This window comes from Phoca vitulina, unplaced genomic scaffold, assembly GCF_004348235.1.
Source record: "Phoca vitulina isolate PV1807 unplaced genomic scaffold, GSC_HSeal_1.0 scaffold41, whole genome shotgun sequence".
Lineage (NCBI taxonomy): Eukaryota > Metazoa > Chordata > Mammalia > Carnivora > Phocidae > Phoca > Phoca vitulina.
The window spans coordinates 16,553,905-16,573,252 of NW_022589744.1; the positions used below are offsets into that span (position 1 = coordinate 16,553,905).

The 19,348-nt window shown below is 54.3% G+C and overlaps 2 protein-coding genes across 2 annotated transcripts; one reads left to right on the plus strand and one right to left on the minus strand.

Moving 5' to 3' along the window:
• Positions 1-1,002: 1,002 nt before the first annotated feature.
• LOC116648153 (testis-expressed protein 19.2-like) lies at positions 1,003-2,089 on the minus strand. Its single transcript, XM_032429992.1, is given in 2 exon segments — positions 1,003-1,863; positions 1,865-2,089. Coding segments are annotated over 2 exon segments (1,086 nt in total).
• Positions 2,090-15,226: 13,137 nt separating this feature from the next.
• On the plus strand, positions 15,227-16,312 carry LOC116648154 (testis-expressed protein 19.2-like). The gene has a single exon (XM_032429993.1). The coding sequence runs from the start codon at positions 15,227-15,229 to the stop codon at positions 16,310-16,312; it is 1,086 nt and encodes a 361-aa protein (XP_032285884.1).
• The last annotated feature ends 3,036 nt before the right edge of the window (positions 16,313-19,348 follow it).

A 19,348-nucleotide genomic window follows, 5' to 3' on the forward strand; every position in this document is an offset into this window, starting at 1 on the left:
GACATTCTATACACCAAAGGGCTGTGTGACGTGTGCCTGTGTCACATCAGACATTTGGCGTGAGTTAATGTGAATGTGAGTGTTGTGTATGTTAGGTTCCGAGCCCCATAAACCATGCCTGGGATTTCAACTGGATGTTTATGGGTTATTGGGGTGTCTGGCTGGGGCCGGGGAAGGGGGTTACACACTGCCTGGCATTGCTTCCAACCTTCCTGGGACACCTTCTCTAGCCCAATTCTGATCCTTCCCAGGAGTTACAGTAGGAAGGCCCAGACAGGTCACCCTGGTGTGTCCCATTGTCGCTAACATGGAAGCTATAGACTTCACCTGTGACTGGAGAAGCTGCTGTTGCCAGGATTGACCTGTCCCGGAGAGGGAGAAGACAAGGCCAACCAACAGAGGCTTTCTGCGGAAGAGCTCGGGACAAGAACTTGATGCAAAACTCTTCTGACTTTATTCAGTTAAAAAACAACACACAAAGAAACAGGTACTAAACGGTCAAACTGCATAAAATGGCCAACATTTGAAACTAGGTCTCTCCCCGTGCAGACCAGAGTCCCCGCCGCGGCTGACAGGGCCCCCTGGAGCCCCAGAGACCACCCAGGCACAGGCAAGCACACAGCCCCGTTGCCCCCACCTCCGCGTGCTCCTGGGACACGGGCCCCACCGGACACATCCCTGCGTGTGGCCAGGGCAGGGCTGGCGCACAGACGCGAGTGCCGCACCCCACTTCCCGAGCCGCGCAGCAACCATTCACCAACCACGTCCCAGAGAGCGTCACGTTCCTGGCTCCGTGACATTTGACGGAGAAGAAATTCTCTCCCGGTTACAGGCCTTTGGGTCCCTTCCACGGAGGCAGTGACGCGTCCCCTTTCTCAGTCCCTAGGCAGCTCCCCATTCTCCCTCCCCAGGCACTAGTCCCCTCTTCTTTGCCAGTCGCTCCCCTGGCTGTTGTGGGGAGGGGGCAGCCAGGACAATGGTGGCCACTTGGGCCTCAGTCCCTCAGTTCTGGGGCCCTGGGCTGAAGGGCTGGAAACGGGGCAGCTCCCCCAGGGCCGAGGCTCCCATGGCAGCCGGGCCCTCCCCAGGCCCCCGGGACCCACTGGGCCCGTGGCTCCAGGTCTCAGTGGTGCTGGGATCCCGTCCCTGGGAGGATGAGGACTGTGGCCTGGATGCGGAGGCCCCCTCCCCTGCCTCCCTTTTGGCCCAGGGTGAGTAAGAGAGGATGGTGAGTCCCCTCTTAAGCAGGGCTGAGTCCGCAGGGACCAGCTCTTCGGTCTGCCCTGGAGGACAGGGCTCCAGAATGCTCAGCTTCCACTTGTGCAGGTCCTGCTCCTGGGGCGCGTCTTGTAGTCTCACCACCCACAACTCGTCGGGCTCCAGCAGCAGTTTCCAGCCCTGGCCCGGGGTCCTCAGGGTCCATCCTACTGTCATCTTCCGGAGGTAGATGGCATCGTAGCAACCCACCATGGAGACGACCTCCAGGTCCCTTAACCAGGGCTCGGCCTCGGCAGGGTCCACGGCCCGGGTGGTGCCCAGCTCCAACACCATGGGCTCCCCCGGGGGCAGGTCCACTTTGAGAAACCCCTGCCATGGAGGAGGGAGACTCGGCCAGTGCGAGCAGGTGGGGGGCCCGTCGAGTCTCCAGGGCAGGCTCTGGGTCCAGTCAGCATCCTCAGGACCCAGGCCCAAGGGTGCTGCGTTGTGAGGCTCCAGCTCGGTGGGCACAAAGTGGTGGTCCAGGCCCACCTCCTCAGACCCCGCAGGGGCTGACGCCAGGGTGCCTGGCCCCCAGTCCACAGTCCCCCCCTGTGCGGGGTGACCTTGGCCCTGCGCCCAGCCGAACCCCATCCCCGGGGACCCCCCCCTCCTGCTCAGGCCCCGCCTCGGCGTGGTCCATCAGCTCAGGGTCCCAGTCTTCATCTTCCCAGTCTTCCAACCCCAGCAAGTCTCTGAGTTCCAGAAAGGCAGCCTTGAAGCAAGCGAAGCAAACCCCTAGCTGGTCGCCATGCTGAAGCTGATACATCCAGGATGCATGGAGGTAGGACATGCCCTCGGCCCCATACCGCACGCTGACCGGGGGGCACATGGCCACGCTGCCTGCCTCCTACTGGGGTGGGCAGCGAGAGTGGGACGTGCTGGGGGGCTCAGGGGGTCTGGCCCACAGGCGGGGGGGGGGGGGGGGGGGGGGGGGGGCGGAAGGAGGAGGAGGAGGAGGAGCAGAAAGGGCGAGGGTGGGGGCGGGGGGAGAGAAAGAAAGGGGGTTCTTGTCTGGGTATCTGGGGTGGGGTGGAGGAGCTGGGCCCCAATTCAACAGGGATCCGCAGAGGTCGGGAAGGTCGGACTTCCGGAAGATTCTTCAGCTTATGCGATGGCTCTGTTCTCTGGGAAGACGCAAAGGACAAGCGAGTGAGGTTAGTGCCCCCTGGCAGGCAGGGCGGGCGGCCCCCGGTCACCCGTCACTGGGAGGGGCAGGGGCAGGGGGCGATGGGTTGAGACCTGGCCCTTTCAGCCCTGCCCGCTCCGTGTAGCTGCTCCCAGGCCTGGGGGGCACATGCGCCCTCCCCACCCAACCTCCCCGACCCCCACCCCTGGGACCCCGACACCCAGTCAGCCTCGCGCGGCAGAACCTGAGAGAACCTGAGGGATCCCGACAGGATCGGAGAAAACCTGATGGGACCTGAGGGAAGCTGAGGGAACCTGATGGAAGCTGAGGGAACCTGATAGAACCTGACAGGATCGGAGAAAACCTGATGSGACCTGAGGGAAGCCGAGGGAACCTGATGGAAGCTGAGGGAACCTGATAGAACCTGACAGGATCRGAGAAAACCTGATGCGACCTGAGGGAAGCTGAGGGAAGCTGAGGGAAGCTCCTGGAATCAACCCCCCCACCCGGCCGAGCTGACCACCCGGCCCGAGGCCAGGCTGGACCACCTGGGCGCTTCAGCCTCTCACCCCACCCCACCCCACCCCACCCCGCCAGCCTGTGTCCCCCAGACCCTCTCCTCAGCCCGAGGGCTTCTCACCCTGCCTGGCACCTCCCTCCTTGGGCGCCCCTCAGAAAGGAGGGGAAGCTGCCCACCTGGCAATATAAAGGGCCCTTTCCCATGGTGCTCTGGGCTCATCTGCATATCTCCCATGAGCCTCAGCCCACCAGGAAATGAAACTGCTGAGTCACCACCTCCCTCCCAGGAGAGCCCTGTGTGGCCCCCCCAGGGAGGGCGGGCTGCCCCCCTCTGCCCCCCAGCACCATCATGCCTTCCCAGGTGTTGCTCCGCCCCCGCCCCCAAAACTGTTCTCACTGTTCTTTCCACCTGCAGGTTTCTGAAACTGTGCAGGTGGGCGCGTCTCTGATGGTCCTTGTCCCTTCGTGGGTGACCTGCCTGGTCACGGGTCCTGTCCTGTGGCTGAAAGTGGATTCCTTCTTGTTTTCTTTTGATTAAAGCTTCTTTATGAATTCTGGAAACTGATCAAGCCTCAATTATTTACATTTTAAACACATTTCCCCCTTTTGTGGCTTATCTCACTTTGTTTAGACTCCATAGATATGGTCTAATGTGTCAGTCTCTTCTTTGAGAAAAGATCTTTTTGGTTTTTATACAGAACATCTTTAGTTCCCCAAGACCAGAATGTCAGTTTCTTATATTTTTCACCTTATTCTTTCACTGTTTTGCTTGTTTCCTTTGCTTCATATTTTTTTGTTTAAAAATAAGTTGCTTTTGTAAAAAAATAATAACACAAGAGGAGAGATAGATGGCTTTTTAAATAATTTACTAAATATATCAGGTCATTTGGGCCTTCCTTCCAAACTTCCAACCAGTGCATCCAACTGCCTGTGGCACATCTCCCCCAGCACATCTGGTGAGTGTCCCCAGATGAACAAGTCTGCAGCTGGGCCTGGACTGGACAGCGCCTGCAGGAGAAGACACAACCTGCTTCTGTCATTAGCTGACAGCAAAGTTCCTTGGATCAGTTTCTCAAATTTTGCTGCGATTCAAATTGTCTCAGGCATTTGAAAAGTCCTGGTGTCCGTGTCACTCTATGTGGTACCCTGAGGTGACCCCCAGTCAGTCATCCCCTCCCTGTGATTGAAGGTGGAAACTGTGACTTATTTCTTACCAATAGAAGTAGCAAAGTTGATGGATGTCACCCCTTGATTACATTATATATACATAATTATTGCTTTTATAGTACATATTTTCTTTTTATTTTATTTTATTTATTTATCTGACAGAGAGAGACACAGCGAGAGAGGGAACACAAGCAGGGGGAGCGGGAGAGGGAGAAGCAGGCTACCCACAGAGCAGGGAGCCCGATGCGGGGCTCGATCCCAGGACCCTGGGATCATGACCTGAGCCAAAGCCAGTCGCTTAACCGACTGAGCCACCCAATCGCCCTATAGTACATATTTTCATGGTTACATTATGTTTTATACACACAGTATTACATATTGATATATCTTTATATATATACATCATGTATATGTGCGCAGACCTATACGCACACATACACGTATACAAACTCCAAGCCGACTTACTCTTGCTTTCCCTTCTGGCTCTGAAGAAGGAAACAACCAGGCTGCGTACACTGGGGGGAGACTGGAGCCTTTGGTCGGTGACTGGGAGGGGCGGGTGGCTGCCTCAGGAGAGTGGAGTAAGGGGATGTTCCATGACCTGCAGGGATGCAGTATCCCCCTTTCTGGCTCTTCCCAGGGCTGGGGCACTAATGAACAATAGTGGCCCTTCTGGTGAATTCTTGGCTTGTCTGCTAAACCAACAAGCCATCAGCTTCCAGGCATCACTTCTGCTTTGTCTCTATCACAATGTGTGATTCTTTTGTTTTTCTAGCTCCCCTTCTGACCGATGACCAGAGCATAAGACTGATCCTGACTCAGGTCTCTATTTACAGAGAAGAAACTCAGGGCACAAAACAAAATAATCTGGGGAGACATTTTTCCATTTCCCTTCTCAGTACCGGGATCATCAGGCCTGTCCTCCACCAGGGACGTCTTTGTAGCAGAACCCATGCCTCTGCCCCTTACCTGCACCCCTGCTCCCCCCTCCAGCAGATGAGCTGTGCCGAGGACTAGGGGGCTGTGCCTGGAAGCGTTGCCCTGTGCCCCCACTGTGAGGTCTGGCAGAGCTGATATCTGAATCCTGGCAGGTCTGAACTACCACCCATGTGCCCAGGTTCCCCTCAGTTACCTTCCCCTGAGTCAAGGGGCCTCTCTCAGTCATGAGTTCTTGAGGACTTGGCCGTTCGAGATGACATCCTGGGTGTGGGTGTGGATGGGCTGCCCATCCCTGCTGGCCTGGCTGTGAGGAGAGTGTATCACACTGGGAAGAGGGAAGACCCTCAGACCCCAGGAGGGGCAGCCTCTCCTCCCCCTCCTGCACTCCGATCCACACGGGTCCACAGTCCCATGACCCAGAGGGCAGAGCCAGCACCATCTGCTTCTTCATTTTCCATCGATCCATCCACTCATCTGTTCAACAGGTACTAACTGGGCACCCCTGGGGCACCGAAGGCCCCACAAGGAGCAAGGGCAACGTGCTCGCCGCCCTCATAGGGTTCACAGACAGAAGTTGAGCAAATGGAACAAATGGCCAGCTCGGTGCTGGACGACAGTGACAAGATTCTCTGGGGGCAGCTGCATACACTGGCGGGTTGGCAGGGCTTCCAACAGGAATTCCAACAAGGCCGTCCAAGGTAGGGTGAATGGCGATTTGTTCTCTGGGTGTCATGGAGACATGGGCATGGGCTTCCCAACCTCCACTCACCCTTCAGAATGCTTGGGTGAGTCACGGGAGGAATAATCTAAAACTTAGAACAACTCGGGGTGGCCTTAGTCCTCAGGTCCCTTCACAAACAAAAGGTGGTGGCCCAGGGGCAGAGAGAGTGATAAATGTGATGTGTGAGTCCAACAGAAGAGAATGCCGCATTCATTACAGGAAGATCGAAACCCGATCCTAGGAGAGATCACCAAGAGACACAGGGATTTACAGGAATAAGCTTAATATTGCAAAACAGGATGTCCTTTTTGGAATGATATGAAGGAGTGGAAACTGGGAAGGAGCATCAGTACCTGATGGGGATTTCATTAGGATGTGGCCACCCCATGTAATATTGTGTACCCGTAAAAAACAAATTTTCAAAGAAGACCCAATGTAAAACCATCAGCCTCTGTTAAGTGAAAAAAAAAGCAGGTTATAAGTTTGTATACACAGTATTGCTTTGATTTTGTGAAAGAAAAAAGTCTGTGGCCACGTATGCAAGTGTTGGGTGTGGTAGGTGCAACTGGGCTCCTGTCCTGTGTGTACATGTCAGGTGTAACGTGCATGTCTGTGCCCTTTGTACACATGTTGGGTGTCACGTGTCTGTGAGCGTATAAAGAATGACTGAAGAGGAATGCAGCAACATCAGCTGCGATCTTGGGTGGTAGTATTATGAGTTATTGAATTTTCTTTATAGATTTCTACATTTGCTTAATTCTCTAGAATAAATATGTGCTATGACCATACCTTCAGAAGCCACTGGAAGCCCCTGGAAGTGCTTCACGGGTAGTGGTGGGGTCTAAGTCAGCCCTTCTCGGTTGGGGTCCTGAGCTGAGCTCTCCCCACAGACGACCTCCCCCAGCTTCTCTCCAGCACCTGCCCGTCATTCCACTCCCTTGGAATGTGGACCCGCCAGGGCAGGCCTGGGTCCCACCCTCCACCCTTCCAGACCCCAACCAGGGGCTGGTGCCAGGTAAGTGGAAAGGACAGTAGGGGGAATGTGTCCCCACCACAGCAGGGCTGGGACATCCTCCCCCTGGTCTTCTACTGCCCAAAACCCTTGGGGGGATGACTCTGGAGCCCTTGGAATCTCCCTCAAGTTCTTTTATGTCAAACCACGTGAGTGTCCGAAGCTCCCCCGCAGCCAAGGCCGCCACGTCCCCTCAGACCCCATGTGGCCAGGCGTAGGCCCATCAGCCATGCTGTGGTTCCTCACAGGCAGGGGCGGCTGCGGGCTCGGCTACAGCAGCTGTGAGAAGAGCCAGATTCAGAGCGAACATCCCTCCAAGGAGGGAGCATCATGTCTTCCCTGAGTCCCCACATGACCACCTCCTTGTGGGGTGTCTGCCAGCCCTGCCCAGGCCTGGTCACACTCTGCCTGGGAGGCACCCGTGCCCCTGGATGCTGCCCTTAGACACGGCTGCCTCCATCTCAGGGGGTGCATTGCAAACAGGGTGTCTTCAGAACCCCGAACCTCCCTGGCAGAAACACGATCATCCTGTATGAGCTTCCGGTGGCCTCCGGACAAATAACCAGAGACTTGGTGGCTTAAAGCAACACAGATTTATTCTCTCATGGTCCTGGACGTTTGAAGTCTATGAGTCTGCAGGCCGGTTCTTTCTGGAAGCTCTTATCCTTTTCCAGCTCCTGGAGGGCACGTGCAGCCCTTCCCCTGCCTCCAGGCCAGCAGCACAGAATCCTCTCTCCTCTATTCTGTCCTCACAGCTTCTCTCTCTGACTCTGACCCCCTGCCTCCCTCTCATAAGGACCCTTGAGACGCCATGAGGCCCACTTGAATGCAAGCTAACCACCCCCCAAGACCCCTCACTTAATCTCATGTGCAAAGTCTCTCCAGCCTTGTCGGTGACATGGGCACAGGTTACAGCATTAGGACGTAGGCATGTTTGGGGACATCATCCAGGGGACTACCTACCCATCCTGTGCTCCTGAAGGTTCCTGCCCAGCTCTGGAATTCCCAGAAAAAGCCTTTTTTCTCACTACACATGAGAAGTGCCTTGGCTTTGAGATCCCAGCCTCGCGTGTGGGTTTCAGGCCCTCAGCTCTGCCAAGCTGTGCTTGCTGCCCCTAACACCAAGGCCTAGCAAGACCCCCCATGCCTATCTGATGGAGGTGGGAAATGGGACAAGGAATATGGGGTGGGGGAAACACCTTCTCAAAATTTCAAAACTCTATTCTGTAACGCTGCGCAGAAGCCGACAGAACAGATAAACGCTAAGGGGCTGCTCTGGCTTCACCCCGCCTGCCCAGGCCCCATGCCGATGGAGGCCTCTCAAAACTCTCCAAACCAGGGCTGGATCTGGCCCTCCCAGGCTTTTTGAATTTCTGGATAGACAGATAAATAAAATTGGGGGGACAATAGGGGTTACTAACAGCTTACTTTTCCAACCAAGGCATTTTTCATAAAGACATTCTTCACACTAGAGGTAAAAAGTCTGTACTTGCCGACAAAAGGATTTTATTTTATCTTTTTTTTTTAAGATTTTATTTGTTTGAGAGAGAGAGATAGAGCACAAGTGGGGGGTGGGAGGCGCAAAGGCAGAGGGAGAAGCAGACTCCCTGCCGAGCAGAGAGCCTGATGCGGGGCTTGATCCCAGGACCCTGAGATCGTGACCTGAGCCGAAGGCAGACGCTCAACGACTGAGCCACCCAGGCGCCCCTGACAAAAGGATTTTAAATGGAATAAATTTCACTTCATGAAAAACTCTCTCCTACTTTTCCTATTAGGCTTCAGAGCAAGGGGACTTCTGGCCTGGAGTCACCACGAGGGCTTCCAAATAACTATGACTAAAATGGTAAAGAAATGGAAGAGAAGAACTTGCATGTGAATTAGAAAGAACCGTAAACACTGAGATGGACAGTCTTGAGTGGCCAAACCCATGACCTGAGATCCAGAGCGTACTGGAAGGGTGTGATACGGGTTGGACACAGTGGAAGACCAAATGGGTGAAACGGAAGATCGTCAGTAACAAATCAAAGCACGAAGAGAAAAGAAGGAAACACCAGGACGGAGTTTGAGGACATGTGGGCACACTCAGGATGGAGTCCCGTGGTGGGGGCTCTGTCCCTGGGCAGAGCGCTGGCGGGTGGGAACTCGAGGATGGGAGACTGGCTGCCCATTGTCCACCCTGGCCTGCTCTGGATGCAGGAAGGCAAGTCCAGAATGATGGTCCATCCCCAAGGGCAGTGGAGGCCAGAGCACATTCGTGGAAGGAAACCATCATCCGGATGGCAGGACCCTTGCTCGGGGCAAGGCCATTTCCCCTCCCGGCTGGGAGTCCAGGGCTACCAAGTGGTACCCACCCTCCTAACAACCCACCACCCCCAAGGGGCTGTGGCCTCTGGAAGGAACCCCCTGGAGCCAGCTCCTTTCTACTGAACCGTGTGTGCCACTGAATTTAGCAAAGCAGTCGCAAATGAGTCCTTTGAAAAGATGCTCATTATGTGTGGAGCAAATCTTTAAAGTCACATTTAATGAGAAATGTGAGATTTTCTGATTAATAGTTCTCAGAGTGAATCGCAGGCATGCAGAGTTACTTCTGCACAGAGCATAGTAGGTTTTAGGGGTGGGGCCCCCACAACCCCCTGGGTGATGACGTGACATCTCTGTGTTGAGTCACACAAAGGTGGTGACCATGGGGATCTCGGGAGAGGGACGTGGACATGGTTTTCCTCCCTGGAATGGCAGCCCTGTGCCCACAGCACATTTCCTCCCCTGAAAACCGGGCAGTTAGATTCCCACCTCACAGGCTGCAGGGAGACCTGTGGTCACCCCCCCCAGAGGGAGGGGGCGAGGCTGGGGAGAGGCTTCAAAGTGCACACCATGGCTTTATTTGGACCTTCGCCAATGAGAAGCCACAGCAAAGGCAGGCCCTTTGGGGAGTACAAGCTCGTCTGAGTCCGAAATGGGTCTCGGGGCACTTCTCTGCTCAATGCTGCTCCTCAGTGACTCATCTTAAAGCCATCTTCTGGAGCGGCTAAGACAGGTCCGGCTAAGAGCAAACGTTTCCTTTCTCTCTCGGTCTCCCATTTTCATGCCCCACACAACAGCTCTCTTCAATATCGGGGTTAGGAAAGCGTTCCCACCCACAAGGGTGCAGAGTGGCTTCTCTCCACAAACAGCCACGTCCCTAGGGGGCCCCAAGAATACCTGGGAAGAAATGAATGAACTAAGCCGAACCAGTCCCAGCAAGCGGACCGTCAGTGTACGTTGGCTGTGGGACTCAGCGGCCGAGGACAGGATGAAGAGCTAAGCCAATTGGCTTCCGGTGGGTTCTTGCTCCCCCTGGATGAGGCACCAGGCCCACTCCTCTGGCTCCCGCACACCCTCTCCTCCACTGGGATGGCAGCACCGACCCCCTGGGAGGCCACCCCGGGAATCCCACAACCCGAGCTCCCGCGGAGATGCGGCCCATCCGCAAGAGCATTTAATCGTGTGTTACTTCATCTGGTAACACACAAAACCTCCGGCCCTGGATGGGACTCCGGCCGGCAGACCTGGTCTGGAAGGACTGGCGTTTCTCCCCACCGTGTCAGGGCCCTACCGCAATGCCACCGTGTAGCTGGACACTAGAGCCCATGTGGGCCCTTCCCACCAGGACTTACTGTCACCCATCCTCCCTTCCCGCACCCATTGTTCACCTGGCAAATAGCTGCTGAGTGCTCATCCTAGGTTAAAAAAGTCAGTGGTTAAAAAGAAAAAAGTAAAAGACCATGCCCTGCTCTGGAGGCTGCACTTTAGTGGGGAGAGACTGACAATAGTCTCCTGAGTAGACAAGGACCGTAACTTCAGATGGTAGCAAGTATGAGGAAGAAAATCAGCCAGGGGCACGGCAGGAGAGTGGGGCATCGCTGTGGGACTGCACTGTGTGGGGGTCATGGGGGGCCCTCCAGACTGAGGAGCAGCCCTCATGATGGGCACCCCCAGGAAGCCTCCCGGTCTTGCGCTAGCCAGACACTGGAAAGGGCAAAAGGCCGGCTTCAGGGAAGAGCGTCCTTTGCAGTCAAACCTCTAAGGAGTGGCAGCTGGAGGCCGGAGGCGGCTGGGGCCCTGACAGGAGGAGAGGGGGGAGCTGGATGGGAAATGGGCCCACAAAGAGCAGTCTTCAGAACAGACAGGGAAACAGAGGCAGCTGAACTATTTGGTGCTATAAACTCCGAACAATGGAGCGCCTGGGTGGCTCAGTTGGTTGAGCGTCTGCCTTCGGCTCAGGTCGTGATTCCAGGGTCCTGGGATCCCTGCTCAGTGGGGAGCCTGCTTCTCCCTCTCCCTCTGCCTGCCGCTCCCCCCTGCTTGTGTTCTCTATCTCTTTGTGTGTCAAAGAAATAAATAAAATCTTTAAAGAAAAAAAACAAAATAAAACTCCAAACAGTAAGATGAAACCAAATGAAGACAATTGCGTGTGTACACCGTGTGCTGGTGATATGAAAATGGAAATCCAAGCACACGCTATGACTTCAGAGTTACCACAGCTCTCCAGATGTAATGTCCCTATAGAAATATGTGCCTCTGAGGGACATTGGAGGATGGTGCTGGAGACCCCCACTCCTGTGTGACCTCCATGCTGCCCCAGGTGACCAGAGAGACAGAAACCGGTGGCTCTGAAAATTATTTTACAGTGAACTCATGACCCTTACTCATTGTTATGGCCGACTCAGAATCATTAGCCTCATTTGGTCAGAGAATTATTATTTGTCCTTGTCTTCGTGCCTTTCTGTTCCTTTTGGAAACACAACTCTAGCTTTATGGGGTAAGTCAGTAAAAAAAAAAAAAAAAATAGAACATCAATAGATAGGCAACTTTGAGAGCACATGTGTCCTCCACAGCCACGGGAACCCATCTCGTCCTTGCCTTCATCGTGTGCTCATCCCATGGAGGCAGAGGTCCTCTGGGTCTCTCTGAAGACTCTCTGCAGTGAATCTGTGCAAAGATGTATGAAACTATTCCTCTCCTTTTTTGTTGCCTGTGAGGAGGAACGAAAGAGAAAGCCGGTAAAAACTCCTGCATCCGCAAGGAGCTGAGGGCTGAACTTCTCTTGCGATAGAAGAGCAACCATGTAAATGTTTGTTTAAACTCCAAGTATTTGGACTCCAACAATGTGCAGCCCTCCTTTCTCAGTCGTGATGACTACAACAGTTTTCAAGAAGGTTTTCTTTGGTGAATCACCTGATTATTTAAACACGCTTTTCTTTTTTATTAGGGCTTGACTCCAACTGGGTCACCTGCCCACAGATCCAAGCATGCGTGGGCATGTAAGCTTTTTGGGTCAGGTGGTTTCTCTGAGCACAACTGGCCATGCTCAGGTCAGATTCCAAGACACGCTGGCGGAGCCTGTGCCCGGGAAAGGCCCCAGCCCCAGGTTGGCTCTGAACCCATCTCGGGGATGCAGAGTCTGTGCCCGGGAACACAGCAGGTCAGTTACACTTTGATGGCCATCCCAAGGACGGAGGTCATCAAGCCAGCCAAGAAGCGGGAATGCATCCACCCCACAAACATCTCTGGAATGTTCTCTAAGCCTCAGGAGCTGCACAGGCCTCATGGACGAGACAAAGACAAGCACTAGCAAGCTCAAAGGCACACCAGGGACTTTGGCCTTTTTCCTCTCGAGAGTCTCAGCCCTTGGGGCAGTGGGGGCCCTTAAGCTTGACCAGCATGGTCATCCTTGTCCTCTTCTAGTCTGACAAGACTTGGCCACACTCACTTTTTTGGGTTTCTCCCCCTTCACCCTTTTCTGTTGCAAGAGCTCACATGTCCTGGGCCAGTGGAGATGGGGCCTTGGAATGAGGACAGGTTTGGGGCCAGGTTCTGGTCCCTGCTGGACTCCAGGTCATGGCTTTGGCCCTATAAGGGCCTTGAGGCTGGTCAAATCACATACTTTCCAGTTTGTGGCAGGTCACAGTAAGGTGTCTTAGTCACAGGGTGGTTGGGTGGACCATAGCTATTTGGGGACCATGCAGAGCCTGGCTTGAGTATCACTTAGGCTAAGACCAGGGGAGGGTGGAGGATTAATGGCTCAATATCTGTGAAAACGTCTAAGCTCACCCAGGTGTCTAGGCACTGGTTCTGGAATTGTACAGCATATTGAAAACATCTGGAGAATTTAAGACACTGACTGATGCCTGGATCCCATGTGAGAATTCTGATACAACTGGTATGGGCAAATGTTGGTTTTCTGTTGATTTGTAACAAATGACCAAATTTAGGCTTAAAACAACACACATTTATTTTCTAGTTTCCATGGATTAGGAGTTGGAATATGCCTTGGCTAGGCCCCTTGCTCAGGGTCTCACACAGCTGCAGCCAAAGTGTTGGATGGACTGTGCTCTCAGCTGCCAGAATTCTTTCCCTTGTGGTTTTGGGACTGAGGGCCTCCGCTCTACTGGCTGTCAGCGGGATGCACTTTCAGGCCCCAGAGGCTGACCAGTTTTCCGCACAGTTCACGGCATGGCTGTTTCCCTCTTCAAGGCCAGGAGGAGACAGCCAGAGCTGGCTTGGGGTCTTATGTACATTCATGGTAATGTCATTGCAGGAGGGACACCCCTTTGCCACAAAATGTGACTTCAGGCAGTAGCATCGACCCCCAGTACCACTTCTTGGTTCGAAGCAAGTCCCAGGCTCCACCTCCAATCACAGGGAGGGCATGACCACTGGGGGTCACCTCAGCTGTGTCTACCACATGCTGTGACATGAGCAGTGGGACTCTTCAAATTCCCAAGAAAATTTTAATGTGCAGCAAAATTTGAGAACCACTGATGCAAGGACCTTTGCCTTCATCTGTTCCAGACTAGCTGTGTCTCCTGCAGGCTCTGCTCAGTCCAGCTCACCAATTATGACAAATGTATCACTGGTGCAGATGTTGATAGTGGGGAGGCTACGCATGTGAGGGGCAAGTGTAAATGGGAACTCTGTACCTGCTGCTTAATTTTGCTCTGCACCCAAAATGCTCTAAAAATAGTCTATGTTCAAAAAAGAGTTCAAATAAAGAGTTATTTTGAAGTGAAAAGAGGCACAAAAGGGGGAAATGTGTTTAAAATGTAAATAATTGAGGCTTGATCAGTTTCCAGAATTCATAAAGAAGCTTTAATCAAAAGAAAACAAGAAGGAATCCACTTTCAGCCACAGGACAGGACCCGTGACCAGGCAGGTCACCCACGAAGGGACAAGGACCATCAGAGACGCGCCCACCTGCACAGTTTCAGAAACCTGCAGGTGGAAAGAACAGTGAGAACAGTTTTGGGGGCGGGGGCGGAGCAACACCTGGGAAGGCATGATGGTGCTGGGGGGCAGAGGGGGGCAGCCCGCCCTCCCTGGGGGGGCCACACAGGGCTCTCCTGGGAGGGAGGTGGTGACTCAGCAGTTTCATTTCCTGGTGGGCTGAGGCTCATGGGAGATATGCAGATGAGCCCAGAGCACCATGGGAAAGGGCCCTTTATATTGCCAGGTGGGCAGCTTCCCCTCCTTTCTGAGGGGCGCCCAAGGAGGGAGGTGCCAGGCAGGGTGAGAAGCCCTCGGGCTGAGGAGAGGGTCTGGGGGACACAGGCTGGCGGGGTGGGGTGGGGTGGGGTGGGGTGAGAGGCTGAAGCGCCCAGGTGGTCCAGCCTGGCCTCGGGCCGGGTGGTCAGCTCGGCCGGGTGGGGGGGTTGATTCCAGGAGCTTCCCTCAGCTTCCCTCAGCTTCCCTCAGGTCGCATCAGGTTTTCTCYGATCCTGTCAGGTTCTATCAGGTTCCCTCAGCTTCCATCAGGTTCCCTCGGCTTCCCTCAGGTCSCATCAGGTTTTCTCCGATCCTGTCAGGTTCTATCAGGTTCCCTCAGCTTCCATCAGGTTCCCTCAGCTTCCCTCAGGTCCCATCAGGTTTTCTCCGATCCTGTCGGGATCCCTCAGGTTCTCTCAGGTTCTGCCGCGCGAGGCTGACTGGGTGTCGGGGTCCCAGGGGTGGGGGTCGGGGAGGTTGGGTGGGGAGGGCGCATGTGCCCCCCAGGCCTGGGAGCAGCTACACGGAGCGGGCAGGGCTGAAAGGGCCAGGTCTCAACCCATCGCCCCCTGCCCCTGCCCCTCCCAGTGACGGGTGACCGGGGGCCGCCCGCCCTGCCTGCCAGGGGGCACTAACCTCACTCGCTTGTCCTTTGCGTCTTCCCAGAGAACAGAGCCATCGCATAAGCTGAAGAATCTTCCGGAAGTCCGACCTTCCCGACCTCTGCGGATCCCTGTTGAATTGGGGCCCAGCTCCTCCACCCCACCCCAGATACCCAGACAAGAACCCCCTTTCTTTCTCCCCCCCCGCCCCCCCCCCCGCCCCTTCCGCTCCTCCTCCTCCTCCTCCTTCCGCCCCTCCCCGCCCCCGCCCCCGCCCCCGCCTGTGGGCCAGACCCCCTGAGCCCCCCAGCACGTCCCACTCTCGCTGCCCACCCCAGTAGGAGGCAGGCAGCGTGGCCATGTGCCCCCCGGTCAGCGTGCGGTATGGGGCCGAGGGCATGTCCTACCTCCATGCATCCTGGATGTATCAGCTTCAGCATGGCGACCAGCTAGGGGTTTGCTTCGCTTGCTTCAAGGCTGCCTTTCTGGAACTCAGAGACTTGCTGGGGTTGGAAGACTGGGAAGATGAAGACTGGGACCCTGAGCTGATGGACCACGCCGAGGCGGGGCCTGAGCAGGAGGGGGGGTCCCCGGGGATGGGGTTCGGCTGGGCGCAGGGCCAAGGTCACCCCGCACAGGGGGGGACTGTGGACTGGGGGCCAGGCACCCTGGCGTCAGCCCCTGCGGGGTCTGAGGAGGTGGGCCTGGACCACCACTTTGTGCCCACCGAGCTGGAGCCTCACAACGCAGCACCCTTGGGCCTGGGTCCTGAGGATGCTGACTGGACCCAGAGCCTGCCCTGGAGACTCGACGGGCCCCCCACCTGCTCGCACTGGCCGAGTCTCCCTCCTCCATGGCAGGGGTTTCTCAAAGTGGACCTGCCCCCGGGGGAGCCCATGGTGTTGGAGCTGGGCACCACCCGGGCCGTGGACCCTGCCGAGGCCGAGCCCTGGTTAAGGGACCTGGAGGTCGTCTCCATGGTGGGTTGCTACGATGCCATCTACCTCCGGAAGATGACAGTAGGATGGACCCTGAGGACCCCGGGCCAGGGCTGGAAACTGCTGCTGGAGCCCGACGAGTTGTGGGTGGTGAGACTACAAGACGCGCCCCAGGAGCAGGACCTGCACAAGTGGAAGCTGAGCATTCTGGAGCCCTGTCCTCCAGGGCAGACCGAAGAGCTGGTCCCTGCGGACTCAGCCCTGCTTAAGAGGGGACTCACCATCCTCTCTTACTCACCCTGGGCCAAAAGGGAGGCAGGGGAGGGGGCCTCCGCATCCAGGCCACAGTCCTCATCCTCCCAGGGACGGGATCCCAGCACCACTGAGACCTGGAGCCACGGGCCCAGTGGGTCCCGGGGGCCTGGGGAGGGCCCGGCTGCCATGGGAGCCTCGGCCCTGGGGGAGCTGCCCCGTTTCCAGCCCTTCAGCCCAGGGCCCCAGAACTGAGGGACTGAGGCCCAAGTGGCCACCATTGTCCTGGCTGCCCCCTCCCCACAACAGCCAGGGGAGCGACTGGCAAAGAAGAGGGGACTAGTGCCTGGGGAGGGAGAATGGGGAGCTGCCTAGGGACTGAGAAAGGGGACGCGTCACTGCCTCCGTGGAAGGGACCCAAAGGCCTGTGACCGGGAGAGAATTTTTTCTCCGTCAAATGTCACGGAGCCAGGAACGTGACGCTCTCTGGGATGTGGTTGGTGAATGGTTGCTGCGCGGCTCGGGAAGTGGGGTGCGGCACTCGCGTCTGTGCGCCAGCCCTGCCCTGGCCACACGCAGGGATGTGTCCGGTGGGGCCCGTGTCCCAGGAGCACGCGGAGGTGGGGGCAACAGGGCTGTGTGCTTGCCTGTGCCTGGGTGGTCTCTGGGGCTCCAGGGGGCCCTGTCAGCCGCGGCGGGGACTCTGGTCTGCACGGGGAGAGACCTAGTTTCAAATGTTGGCCATTTTATGCAGTTTGACCGTTTAGTACCTGTTTCTTTGTGTGTTGTTTTTTAACTGAATAAAGTCAGAAGAGTTTTGCATCCAGGCCCTGGGTGAGTCATCTGTCAGTTCGTCCTTGTTGGTGGCCTTGTCTTCTCAGTGCCTTGGATGAGCCCCCTTGACGGGTTGAAATCTCCTAGGAGCAGGAGACAGAAGTGGGGACAGCACAGGGCAGTTGAGTCAGTGTTTTGGCTCATGGTAAGAGTTTGTTTATCACATTATTTATAAACAAACACATGCACGCTTAAAGGACCATGTTGTGAACAATAATGAGTGTATCATCAAGCACAGATTTTAATCAATCTACATGTGTCCCGATTAAAAAAAAAAATTTCAGGCAGAACATGTGTAAAGAATGCTAATATATTCCCGAGACAGAGGCAGGGGGTAGGTACCAGCATCCCAGTGTGCTGTTCACTCACTGAAGTAGGATGCTCTGGAGTTCTGGGCACCATGGTGCCTTAGGCAGGGGAGATACTCTTAATCAGGGAAGATGTTCTTAGCAGGTTTTCCTTCTTGCGAATGATTGATCTGGAGGTTTCTGTTGCCCTCCATTGGTGGTCTCTGGCTGACACAGCCTTCCAATGATTCAAGGATGGGCTGTTTCCCTTTCAGTGACAAATACAGCTCTAGGGGTCCATTCTGGAGGGTTTTCCTGTGCATTATATTTATCCTATCGAATTCGAGGGCAGTTTTCCTCCCACGTATCTTTCAGAAGCAGTCCTGGTCTTAAATCATGAAGGCTTCTGATGCTAATTAAGTGAGAAAAAAACTTTAATGCAGCAACAGCCTTTCAACACCCCTAGATCATTCTATGAGCATTTAGTGAGTTGGAGTCTGTATTAGAACATTTACCTGCCTTCTCTCCCAAACAAACCCTGCCTGGTCTTACTTTGTCCCTTCCCCTCTCCATCCCTCCAGATTAAATAGTCCATTTATTCATTATTCCAGCAAACTCTTGTTTTGAGCAGCCTTTTTTTTTCCTTAATGACCTGGCTTCTTTGCAGAACTTCAGGGCATCCTGCAGCAGGGCCCAGGCGAATGCTCGAGCTCTGTACCAGGAGACGAGAGGGTTCCTCAGCACTTCTCATCTGGAAATAGACAAAATACCAACCCACAAGGTTGCGGTGAAAATGAAAAAACATAAAATACATCCTCAAAAATTAAATCTATAATTACCATATGAATTATGTACCCAAATGAATTAAAAAGGTACATGCTCATAACAGCACTGTTCATGATCCACATGTCTAGATGAAGGGATAAACGAAATGTGGCATGCCCATACAATGGAATATGCTTCACCATAAACAGGAATGAAGAACTCACCTATGCTATGGCGTGGATGAACTTCAAAACCATCCTGCTAAGTGAAAGAAGCCTGTCACAAAGGCTACATGTTGTACTTACATGAAATGTCTGGAATAGGCAACTCCATACAGACAGTGGTGATAAGTGGTTGCCAGGGACTGAGGAAAAGGAAGAATGGGAAGTAACTGCTTAATGGGTGTAGGGTCTCCTTTGGGGACAATGGCAATGTTCTGGAACTGGATAGACGTGACCGTTGCACAATAGTTAACTTTATGTTATGTGAATTTCAACTCAAATTTAAAAAATCAAATGTAAATGTTGTAACACATTGGTCCAGAGCAGAGATAACTGTGTGTTTTCTTCCCAGAGGACCTGGAGAGAACACCCCCACACACCCCCAGACACAGCCCCAGTGTGAATTATTCCACTCTGCTTAAAGCAGCTGTAGTCAGTTCTGGCTGTTAATGGAAATTAGCTGGGGTGTGTGCAGTGGAATACCACAGAGCCTTTCAAGGCGTGAATGAGCTCTTATTTTTCAGATTGAGAGAAAACAGAAAATCACAAAATGATAGGTACAGTCCAGTCCCAGTTATGAAAATTTTAAAGCACATTATTGATTGCACATGGAAAATACAAGGTCAAAAAAAAAAGTTTGGGAGTTACCTCAAACTCAGGGCAGTGGTACCTCTAGGGAGGGAAGAGAATGGGAATGAGGACTAGGGATATAATAGTTCCTCAAACAACACTCTGAAACAAATATTAAAAATACTGTCACTTGATCTAGATGGTGGTGCCCAGGTGTGTGTTATATACTGAGAGAATGTAAAAATGATGATGGCAATGGTGATGCTGCTGCTGCTGATGGTTGTGGAGGTGGTGGTGATGGTGGTGATGGAGGTGGTGGTGATGGTGATGATGAAGATGGTGTGGTGGTGATGATGGAGATGGTGGTGATGGAGATGGTGGTGGTAGTGGTGATGGAGATGGTGGTGGTAGTGGTGATGGAGATAGTGGTGATGGTGATGATGGAGATGGTGGTGATGAAGATGATGGAGATGGTGTGGTGGTGAAGATGGAGATGGTGGTGATGGAGATGATGGAGATGGTGTGGTGGTGATGATGAAGATGGTAGTGATGGAGATGGTGGTGGTAGTGATAATGGAGATGGTGGTGATGGTGATAATGGAGATGGTGGTGAT